The 11847-nt window shown below is 45.8% G+C and overlaps 1 protein-coding gene across 1 annotated transcript in view; it reads right to left on the minus strand.

Annotated features, from left to right (window-relative positions):
- The window catches only part of LOC102381263 (P-selectin-like), a 40723-nt gene extending 30051 nt beyond the window's left edge, over window positions 1–10672 (minus strand). The window contains 4 exon segments of the mRNA XM_025194421.1: window positions 659–1048; window positions 6480–6570; window positions 10564–10581; window positions 10583–10672. Coding sequence (XP_025050206.1) covers window positions 659–1048; window positions 6480–6570; window positions 10564–10581; window positions 10583–10672 — 589 coding nt within the window.
- Window positions 10673–11847: the final 1175 nt, after the last annotated feature.

Below are 11847 nucleotides of genomic sequence, written 5' to 3' on the forward strand. Positions count from 1 at the left end.
TCAATGGAAAGACTCCCACTGGCTCTGGTGGGCTTTTGCTCTGGCCCTGCAAGATCATTTTGGTGCTCCAGAGGTAATTACATTTTGTGGAAGCAGCAGCTGCTTTGCCTGAAATAGACTGGATGCAAAGTTCCTTCTTTTGACATAGCTACTTCAGATAGAGCTGCCTGAGGTTTAGATTAAGCATGAAGACTCTATTTTGTCTCCAACAGGTGAGTGAGAACACAGGCTCCAAGTGTTGCCAAGACACAGGTACCTCAATGGGCAAAGGGGGCTTTGGGACAAAATGAATGCTAAGGTCAAAGCAAGACTGATTCCATACCCAAGGCCTGCTTCAGCTTCTCACTCTCTGTACCACCATTTATGAGGAAAAACCTTAGGATAGGAGTGACTTGGAGAAACAGGGTCGGGGCATAGAGAGGACCAAGACAAGCAGTTGCTTTCAGGGTGATGAGCATAGGGGATGTAGGCCTGCCCTTACTAGACATGGGTGGCTGTCACAAATGCCTATCGCCAGAGAACCCTAATTAACCCCTTCAGGTCAAAGATTGAATGGGCCATGGAGACAGACTAACCCTAAGGTGAGGGTTGGAGCAACCTGACTGGGAAGAGTAGGCTAATTTGCTGTTTCAAGCTGTCCTATTTATATGGTTGTTACCTTTGTAACACAGCGCCTTCTTTTTCTTATTGCAGCGCTCATCATTCCATTTCCCTGCCTCCTTGTCCCTCTTGATGTATATCTCTACACAATCTTGGCTGGATCCTTTATTATTAGGCTCTTTTTCAGCCCAGTTCTCAGCCTCTTTTGTCAGGGGTTTATTGGTCCCAACCCAGGTCCAGATGTCTTCTATCTTCCGTATCCCAATCCAGTAGTAGGTCTTACTGTAAGGTAAGGTTCGGTTGAGATACTCAATTTCTGCTTTGTTCTGGATTGCCACGAGGTCAGTGAAATAAGTTTGACAATATTTCCTGGCGTTTTCCCATGTGTAGTCATGTTGGTCAGTATAATGGTACGTCCAGGCGTCCACTTCCACCTGAGTTGCAAGCACTATTGGAGACAATAACAGACAAAATTGGGAACAAAATGGGTTACCAGCAGTGGCAGGAACACTATTTGGTTATCAATGAAGAGCCCCAAATTATTTTCTGAAGGTTTAAGCAGCATAATCCACTGTGATACTTCCCACCATAAGATCATGTTTCCAGTTGCTTATAACTTTGTCAAACTATAAGTCACTGGGCCAAACCTTCTCATGTTTCAGGCCAAATTATTTCTGTCTTTCTTTGAAAGGTTTCAGCCAAAGCAGTTCAGGTGTTCCTAAGAAAAATGCTATATGTGCACATATGTGGTTTAGCCCACATGAAAATATTCTGGTGATATCCCCTCTAATGCTAAGAGAATCCAACACTCCCAGGCCTCACCATTCCTATACTGAACTCCTGTTGGTACTTCCTGGTTCAATGAAAATCTCCCAAAAGGAGGCATCTCAGATATCAGAAAACTCATTGCAGTGCTTCAGAGATCAAGTCTTATGCTGATGTTGTACAAGTCCTCAGCCAACAAAGAAGTACCAAAAGGATTTCCCAGGGAGCAAAGCTGCTTAACTTATGATAGCCTGAACCAGGAAAATACTGCTCCTGTACAGTCCAAGGATTGTAGCACTGCATTAAAGTAGCTAAATGACTTCTGGCTTGGGAGCCTGCCCACACTGGAAGGAGTATTTCTGGCTTGGGGTCACCAATTTAGAGGGGTTTTGTGAATGCACCAATTGGCTTTGCCTCTCAGCTGAGCTTATTCATGCACTTGCAACAACCCATGAAGCTGGTTATTCTCTTTCCAGATCAAAAACTTGTGTGTCTGGAAAGGGATGCAGATCATTGCACTCTGGTGTTGCCTGGCATCATGGTGAAGTGGTATGAATTTGTCCAGGATAAAAAAATTAAACTGGTATAAAATCCTAATTGTTAAAATCCTTAAGGCGCCTAGGACAACTCCCCACCCCCCATGTTCAGATTGTTCCAGCCCAAGACATATTTTGTAGTTTTAAAGGGGCAGGGGAGGAAGGAATTTAAGAAATTTCCTTAAAACAGTCCTTTACAAATGGCTTTTGGAGGGCAGCAAAAATGTGTACAGTTATGTAATTAAAATTTCCTTTCGCAGCTTTATCTAGTGACTAGAAACAATGTTTGATTCCAGAAGTGGATCTGAATATTCTCAATGACTGAAGTTCTTTGGATCTGGAAGTGGCTTCAGGTATCAATAAATTGAAGCCAGAAGGCACTTTGATAGGTTTCATAAAAGTGAATGTTTGAAAAATCAAGTTTCACAAAAGTGAAGAAGCTGGCAAAGCTTACACATGATCAGGAAGAAAAAAAAAACCAACCGGAAATCTAGCTTGAAACTTGGCATGGAACTGAAGGTGACTTAACTGAAAAACACAGCATGTATTTGTGTTAGTTCTCATCATTACTTAATTAACTCAAGACATCACTACCACCACTGCAGTCCAGTGTCTCAGTCACAATAAACTATATGAAAATAGTTTTGTGGTCGGATAAAGTCTTAAATCAGTGGGGGCCAAACTTTTGGGCATGCATACCATAAATTAAGCCCTGTGCCCTTCCAAGTGCCATGCTGATGCCATTCCCCTGCTTGATCCGCTGCTTTGTTTTCTGCTCCCTGCCCTTTGCTCCTCACCTGATCTGCAGTTCTGTTTTTGCTCTCTGCTCTCTGTCATTGTACTGCTTGCCTCCTCCCTGATCTGCTATGTGCCACACAGAGGCTGTCCATGTCACTTGTGCTGCATGCTGCAGGTTGCCTACCCCATCTTAAATAATAAAGTACACTGACATGCCTTCATCTGTGGCATCCAGTTCAGGGAACATATCAAGTTCAGAGGTCTTAATATCATTTCAGGGTTTTTTACTTCTCTATGTTGCTCAGCAAAAAACAAACAACCCCCCCCAAAAAACCCAACCCCTCCCAACCCAAAAACCAATAGTACACAGGAAATGCCATTTTGTTCCAAAAGACAGTCATATTGAAATTATACAGAAAATGAAAAGTCCAGAAAAAATTGGTTCAGAAATATAAAATCAGTTCAATGTTAAGCTGCATCTGCCTATGGTATTGCAATGTCTCATGGGAGCTAAAGTTCAGGAACCCCATTTCTATTCCCAAGTGGGACAGAGTTTATGGCTGGTCTATCTTTCCCAAGCTGTTTCTACAATTATGTGATTCACGTGATGTACCATGCAGCTCCATCAGTGAGAAGTCTGTGGTGCATTGTGGAAGATATAACCTGCAAGAAGTCAGACTCCCTGGAGAAAATCTGAGCATGAAGCACCCTAACTGTAGCTTCCCTGGGACATCATGGCACCTTGGACGGAGTATGATCAAACTGATTCAAAGTGGAACATTTCGGTTCAACAAACCCAAGTGTTTGGATTTGCATCAAGCTGACTTGAAAGAAAATATTTTACTTCAGTTTTCTCAATTAAAAAATGTGGCAAAAATCTGAATTTTGCCATAGGAATTTTCATGGAAACCGCATTTTTCTTGAAAAATAATTTGAGGGAAACTTTCCAACTAACTAAATTTCTAGCCCTCTCTCCTGCCATGTAAAGATTGTCCAGAAATCATCAGAATTTGGTCCTCCATTTGAGAATGCGCTGCTAAATGTAGAGGAGAGAGCAGTTAACAGAATGCATCCTGTTATTTGTACATGAACTGAAACATGAACCTGGTTTGCATTTAAAGAGCTTGGTCATCTTTCCATTCCGCTGATTGCTCATTCTGTGCTCCAGACTCTACATATCTGTCAGGGAGGGCTCTGAAAGTGAAAAAGTCAGAAGCACAGGTTTCAAACAACTGTTTGGGTGGTATGTGTAGCTCAAGAAGAAGCAGGATCTGAAATCTTACAGGTCATCTCCCCAGGAGATGCAGACCTCAGCTTTGTTGACACAAGACACACAAGGGATTCAGTTTGGGATCTGGAATGTTGCCTGCTTGTTTAATGACAGCCATAATAATACTGGGCCTTCTGAGGTTCACAAAATCCCACAGGCCTCTTCCAGCTCTTGTGCTTGGGTTCCAGCTGGAACCTGGGAGCGTAATCTAGATAAATGACTGAAAAAGTAAGCAGAACGTATGCGAACTAGTGGAAATGAGAGTCTGGTTCAGCAAGTGCTTTGGAAAAGGATTCAGGCATACAACTTTTCCCAGCTCCTGTACTCATTCCAGGGTCCAAAGAGACAATGAAGATTTTTCAGTGCAGGCCATGCCAAACTGGTAGGTCATGGATGAAAGTGATTCTCAGAAGATGCAAAACCAGCTTGCCCAATAACATTTTTCTTTTTCTTTTGCTGCTTCTTGCTGAGGAAAAGCCACTTTTGGGCAGCAAGAGTCAGATCCTTGCCTAGTGCATATCAATATTGATCTCTTGAGGTTCGTGTAACTGATTTACATCAGCTGAAACTGGCCCTAGCTAGGTATGAAGCATGTTCCTGTTAAGAGAGCACTTGCTACAGTTTACACCTAATTTCCTCATGAAAAATACCTCTCAGGAGAGCTCTGAATTGGAGACAAGATCTGGATCAACATGTGCAGCTCAGCCCATGCAAAAAGCACCAGCATGTCTACGACCATATCTGAGCATGGGAGGAATATAGAAGCATCTTGAAAGATAAAACTTTCCTTTTTCCACAACAGTAGCATAACTAGGGCAGGGTGAAAGGGGGTCCCAACGCAGGCACTGACTATGAGGAGGCGCCAGAATCCCCCTTACCAGGAGTCTCTGTTGCAGCACAGAGTCACAGAAGTTTAGGGCTGGAAGGGACCTCGTGAGATCATTGGGTCCAGCCCCCTTGCTCTGGGTAGGAAAGACTGCTGGGGTCAAATAACCCCAGTCAGGTGTGCATCCGGTCTCCTTTTGAAGATCTCCAGGGTAGGTGCCAGCTGCACCACTCCAACTGGGAGTCTATTCTAGAGCCTGGTCACATGAACTGTGAAGAAGTTTTTCCTTATATCCAGTCTAAAACCTGCAGGAGAAGTGCTGAACTGCCCACGTCTGCCATAGGAGCTGGGCAAAGCAGGGCCACATGAAGCAGTGCATCTGCAGGGTAGGGGGAGTGAAGCAAGGGGAATGGTGCTCCCCTCCCTTCCTGCTTTCCTCTGACCCTGCACAAGCCTTTGCAGTGGCAGTGGAAGCCTTGCACTGCCTCTGCTTGGCCACAGGAGCTACACCAAAAAGTGTATCTGGGTGGTGAGTAGGGTAAACAGAATAGTGCTTCCCACCTCATCTCCCCTGCCCCAGTCTCCTGTGGGTGGCATACCCTCATCACTGCCCCCACCCCCATGCCAAGTGCTCAAGGAGTCCCCTATACCACTGTTCCACAATGGGTAGGGGTTGTACAGGAGAGGAATACAGCTGCTTCCAGCTGTACCATTCTCAAGGGAGAGGTAGTAACTGTCAAGCTTCAAAGCTCAGGCTGTCTAGTCAAGGCACAATCTTAACACAATCTGTGACCTTTTGCAACAAAGCAGGGCCCTACTTTGGTGGGGTTTTGCCTGACAGCCTGAACAGCACAGTTATCACAGCTCTGGGAAGGAAGCCTTTTTGTATTTTCACAGTACAAACAGGGAATGACTGTGCCAACAAACACAAGCAAGCCCTTTCTCCATTAACACTCTCCCTACAGCAAGAGATGATGCTGGAAATGGAGTAGAGGCTCTTCTATGGCAGACATGATGCTAGAGGTGAGGAGTAGACCCAGGTAAGACCCTTTCAGAGGGGAGACCTTAGGGGGGTTTCTGACCCAGCTGGGTGACTGGGAGCTAAAAGGAACTGTGTACAGGCCACTATCATTGTAAGTAGTGTGGAAGCATCTGGCTCCCTCCAGCTTGGGCATGGAGTTGTATTTGGTAGGCAGTTATTAGTGACTCTCTACCTCAGCTTCTGGGGTCCCATAGGGGTAAAGAACAAAGATAAGGGGTAAGAAGGGAAACAATTTAATTCCTTACACATGGATTTAAAAGTCCTGCTTTAAGTACCCCAGCATGGGAAGCATAGGTGACTGGTGGGGCGGGGGCGGCACAGGGGGCATGTGGCCCCCTGACAGGGCCATCTCTCATTGCTGCTGGGTGCTTGCCAGCCCCCTCCCTGCCACTGACACCGCCGGCAGCTTCTGCATGTGCTCGCCATCCCCATCCCCGTTATTGCCGCTGGCTTCTGCAGGTGCCCCCCTAGACTCAGGAGGCACCAGTTGCCCATGATGGGAAGTATGAATAAAACAAAATGGTGTATTCCAGCAAATCTGGCTGCAAAATGTCAGGTGCCATGCTAGAGTGGCCCCAGGCAGTCTTAAGGGGTGTCACAATAGCTGCACTTCCCTTCCTAAACTTTCCCATAAATAAAGGCCAGCAGAACCTGCCAAAGCAGATCTCCCCACAGCCAGTGAAGAGCCACAGGAAGGCTTACCCCAGCTAATGGCAATGAAGCACAAGAGTCGGGTACTGTTCCAGCCACAGCTCCAAGATCTTCGACTTGAGTCAAATCCTATAGCAGTGCCCTGGGGAATCAGAAGAACATAGGAACATTAGCCTGCTGGAATGTCACACCAGGGTGACACAATAACACCTCCTCACCCCCATCACTGTGCATTGTACTGGGCCGGTGCACACACTACTGGCTACACTGGGCTGCTCCTGCCTTTTCATTTACATTGACATTGCAAATAAAATGCAGATTCCAAGAAGGCAGAAGATGGGGGGGCCTCTGAGGGGGGAGAAAGGACAGAAGATGGGGGGCCTCTGAGGGGGGAAAAAGGACATGGGGAAAGGAAAGGGATGGACATTTAGGCAACTGATCAGATTAAGCAACATGACTCCATCACAGTTTGCTAATTGGTGTAGTAGACAGCAAAGAGTGGTGTGGCATGAAATCTTATTGGCCAGTGTAGGTAGGGAAGCAAGTTTTGTTAATAAATTAGCTGAAGCATGTGCATATTGGTAACTCTGAACAACAGCCAAGTGTACTTGAGAACTCTCCACAGCCAAGCAATGTGGTAACCAGTCATGGAATTGAATAAAACTGAGAGCTTTAAGCTGCCATGACAGGACACTCCTTATTCAGCACGAGCAGAGGCAGGACACAAGGGAAAAGCAACCCATCAAGGTGGAGGAGTATGGTCTGCAGGAAGGAAGGGTGAAGGAGATATCATCATCTTCATAGTGACAGGCAAGAAGGTAGGATGAGAAAAAAGCAGCTTGGCCAGGCAGCTTGTGAACTGAATTGCAAATCAAGGCATCCCAACTACGGTTGATCCAGATGCCAGACAAGATGTAAGAATTCTGAAATCCTTTCCATCTAATGAGCTTTCAGCTAGGTAGGTTTCCCCCCAACCGTCCAATTTTTTTAATGTTCTGTGGACAAAACTCATTTTTCACTTGATCACAAAGGAAATAACAATGGAGAAAAGGTGCCATGTGATGACCAGGGCCTACGGGAGGCGGGGAATGAGGACACAGTTGTATCAGGCCCCCAAGCTTGCCCCCTCAATGAGAATTTTCTTTATTAATAAATATCAAAATATAATGAGTAAAATTGATAAAATAAAATGCAAGTAACTTGTGTGTAAATAAAATAGAAGTATCAGCTCTAAAATATATATTGCAAAAGTTATGAATTCAGCTAAGAATTACTCTATTTTCTGTTACTCAAATGGAAGTGTATGTGAAAGTGGGTGGGGGGAGAGGGTGATACCATAATGGACTGAGCCCCCCACAATTTCTCTCACAAGCTCTGGGGGTGACTGATTAATCAACACTGGCCCCAGAAGAGGGACTCCAACACATGCAAACCAGCTCCAGCAAATGACGGCGGCTGAACAGAGCTAAGCCACAAGACACAAAGGTCAACAACAAATGTGAAGAGCAGGCACGGAAAAGTCAAGCATGGAGAATCCAAGCACGAAAGTAAACCAGAAACCAGATGAAATTCCTACTTGCAGGATCCATCAAGCATTTCTTTTTTTCTTTTTCAAAAAAAGCAATATTTCAAAGAAAAAAATGGTTTTCAATTTTGCAGGACAAAAACCCTATTTTTGAAAGCAGGTTGCTTTTCAACAAAAAATATTTTCATTTCTAAAGTCATGGGTTCTGGTCACAGCTGCAATCCCAACTACTTGTAAGACCTGGACTGAACCATATACACAGCCTTTGGGATATGATTCCCCACACACCCTATGCAGATGTTTACACCTGTATGAACAAAGTGACTGTCAATGTGGAAAGGAGCATTTTGCACCCAGTTGGGTGCACACGGATGGGAAGGTTTGTATGAGATGGCAGGAACTTGTGAACAGGCTTCCTCAGCTTCCATTTCTCCTACCTGTACAGGGACCAGAACATGCACTTAGGCATTTCCTGAGTGTCAGTAAAAGGAGACTAGGAGATGCTGAGTACTTTGTGACTTCTAGGACACCAGTGCCAGCATGTGGGCTGAGGGCAGATTTCTCCTGGGTATAGCAGGAGCAATGCTGTAATGCATTATGTGACCAACTTGCTTTCCCACCTGGTTAAACCATTACCAAACTCCAGGCCTTCTTCCCCCATATGCTGTCAAGATTCTTTGGGTAAACGTGATATCTTTTATTAGACCAACTAAATAGTTGGGGAAATTGTTCTTTGCAAGCTTTCAGGTGCAGATGCCTTTCTTCAGGCATAGGGAGAGTCTGCTGGTGCTTTGTGCTCCCCTGGATAGAACAGAAGCCAATATGCAAAATACAGGTCTATGAAAATGCAAATACGTGGCAGACAATGTTCTTTGGGTAAATCTGATATCTTTTATTAGACCAACTCAAATAGCTGGAAAGGTATGGCAGTAAGGATCAGAGGCCATGGGAGACAATAGGTGTGAGAATGGTGTGGGGAGGGGAAAATGTTGACCTGGTGATAGAACGTATCTGGTAAAATGTAGAGAGGCTCCCTGGGGTTTCTTGGTTGCAGGCAGGTTATAATGTGCCATAAATTCAATATTTATATTTAGTCCATGATTTTTTGTATCCAGTAGATTTATAAATTGAAGTTCATGGGTTCATCAATGAAAGGTGCTTTGTAAATGCCCTTTGAGGATTACAACTGAGAGATTGGAGAGAGAGTGGTTGTCTTGTGAGAGGTGTGCACACACAGGTAATTGGGTATTATTGTCTTTGACAGATTTTTGGTGGGGTCAGCATTCCCCCTCCCACACATCTACCTGTTTCACACCTATTGTCTCCCATGGCCTCTGATTCTCATTGACATACATTTGCATTTTCATAGACCTATATTTTGCATAATATCTTCTATTCCATGCAGGAGAACACAAAACACTAGCAGACTCTCCCTATGCCTGAAGAAGGGTGTTTGTGCCCAAAAGCTTGAAAAGGACAATTTTTCCAACTATTTAATTGGTGTAATAAAATATATCACATTTACCCAAAGAACCTTGTCGCCTATGTCCTTAGACCAACACGGCTACAACCAACACCCCCATATGCTGTGGCACTTTAATAGCAGTGGCTGAACCACGCTGTTGCACAAGGAGCTGAGAAAGAGGAAGCTTTAGCTGATTAGGGGCTTGGTGAGGAGGAGGTAGAGGGGGGAAGGTTCAATGTTCTTTGGTCCTCAAAACTCAGGTTACTTATGGATGCATATTGTTGGCTGATTCTTTTTGGCAATCTCCTGAGGCTGATATACTTCATACTCATGCTTGGCTAGCAGTGATACATTAAATCATGCTGTCTTCAGCTCTCTTGCCCATCTTACCTGCTCTCCCTAGACCCATGCCCATTACAGGGTCTGCTGCTACAGGTGCCAGAGGCTCCTAATAACCCCCTCCCAGGTGAATGGAGGAGTGGGGACAGAGAACAAAGTCATTTGATTCCATATGCTCTGGTGGGAAGGTAGAAATAAAGGCAAGGGAGCAAGCAGGGGGCAGAAAGACAAACAGGGGAATTTTCCACGTGTATTGTACCTTTGGCTCCTGCTTTCACTCAGGAATTTCTGACTGATGGGAAGGGGATGTGGATGCCAATGAGGATGCTAGTGACAGATTTCCAGATCCAGATGACTGGGTTTATTACAGCTGGACCAGCAGTGGAGGAAAGCTCTCCTCTGACACTCACCAGCAGTGTTGTTTAAACTGGGTGATTCTCAGCTAATTTGGCACATCAAAGAATTCCCTGTTCCCCCATGCATGCTATAATCATCCCTCCTTGTGGGCACACAGACAGCCCATTATGCCCTGTGCTGGTGCCCAGTGCAGGGCACTGGGGGAGCACTCTGAGGGCAGCTGGCACATTCTTCCATTGCTACCTGGGTCATCTCCTCTTCTGGGGTTCCCCAGGAGATTTCCCACCCTCAACAATCTGTGGGAGGCACTGTGCCTAGCACTGCCCTGTCCTCATCAGTGGCTTGAGCAAAGGAAGCAGGTTTGTGAGCAGCCTGTGTGGCTGGGCTGCTCTTTGTGCAGATCCACCCTGGTAAAGCCAGCCATGTCCCCATGAAGGAGCAACACTTACCATGTCCACTGCAGCTCCTATCAGCTCCTTCACTCCTCTCACTCAGTCTCCGAACAAATGAGTGCAGGGCTCTGCACTCCCTTTCTGCACCGACTGCGTCTCTTAGCATTTCCTTTAATTGCGCAGAACATAGCTGCATCCCTTTCCTCTTGCCCCCTCCCCCATGAGTCAGAGCCATGTTAACCCTTGCCAGAGGTTGCTGCCATGGCCTGCCACAGAGCATGGCACCAGTGCCACATTCAGAGAGGAAACCTCAGTGCCAACAGCTATCTCCTGGAATATGCTGCTGCCAAAGCCCAGGATAGAACATTTCCAAATTATCAGTGCCTACTCCAAGCACTTACTTGAGATCAAATCTCTAAGCGTTGAAAATGGAGACATGAGGATGATGTCTGGATTGCTGACTGTGCCCTGTGGGGACTCGTGTTCCATCTGTGAATGGGAATAGTAGGCATCCCAGGAAGGTGCAGCAGCATAAAGCTAGGTCGCAATGCCAGTGATGTCTCCCCAAGGGAGAAGTGTCCAAAGAAAACTGTGCAGCCAAGTGAGGGACTTAAGGTTCAGCTTCAGGTGTGTGAGGTGCACTCCTGACTGTCCTTTTTCATGTGCAAGGGGCTAGGGAATGGAAGAAGACAAAATGTTGACCCTTAGGTGCCAGCAAGGGGCACAGCAAGTGGTTGACCTGGGGGTAATAATAGACCACAGTATGAATATGAGCCAGCAGTGTGATGCTGTAGTCAGTAGGGCAAATAATACTCTGGCATGCATCAATGGATGCATCTCTGGCAAAATGAAGGAGGTGATTCTTCCGCTCTACTCAGCACCAGTAAGACCGCAGCTGGAGTACTGCATCCAGTTCTGGGCACCACACTTTAACAAGGACATGGACAAGCTGGAGAGAGTCCAAAGAAGAGCCACCCGTAATGATGAAAGTCTTACACGGCAAGCCATACGAGGAAAGGCTGAGGAATCTGGGACTCTTCAGCCTGAGGAAAGGAAGGTTGAGAGGGGATCTCGTAGCAGCTACTGCTACACTAGAGGAGTGCATCAAGGGCTTGGTGAGCAACTGTTCACCAGGGCACCCGAGGGGAAAACTAGGAGTAATGGCTACAAACTCCTGGAAGATCGATTCAGGAACAACATTAGGAAAAACTTCTTCACAGTCAGGTTGTCCAAACTGTGGAATAAGCTCCCACCAGAGGTGGTGCAATCACCTACCCTGGAAATCTTCAAGAGGAGACTAAACAGTCACCTTGCTGGGGTCACCTGACCCCCAGTTATCTG

Source organism: Alligator sinensis, unplaced genomic scaffold (genome assembly GCF_000455745.1).
Source record: "Alligator sinensis unplaced genomic scaffold, ASM45574v1 scaffold647_2, whole genome shotgun sequence".
Classification (NCBI taxonomy): Eukaryota; Metazoa; Chordata; order Crocodylia; family Alligatoridae; genus Alligator; species Alligator sinensis.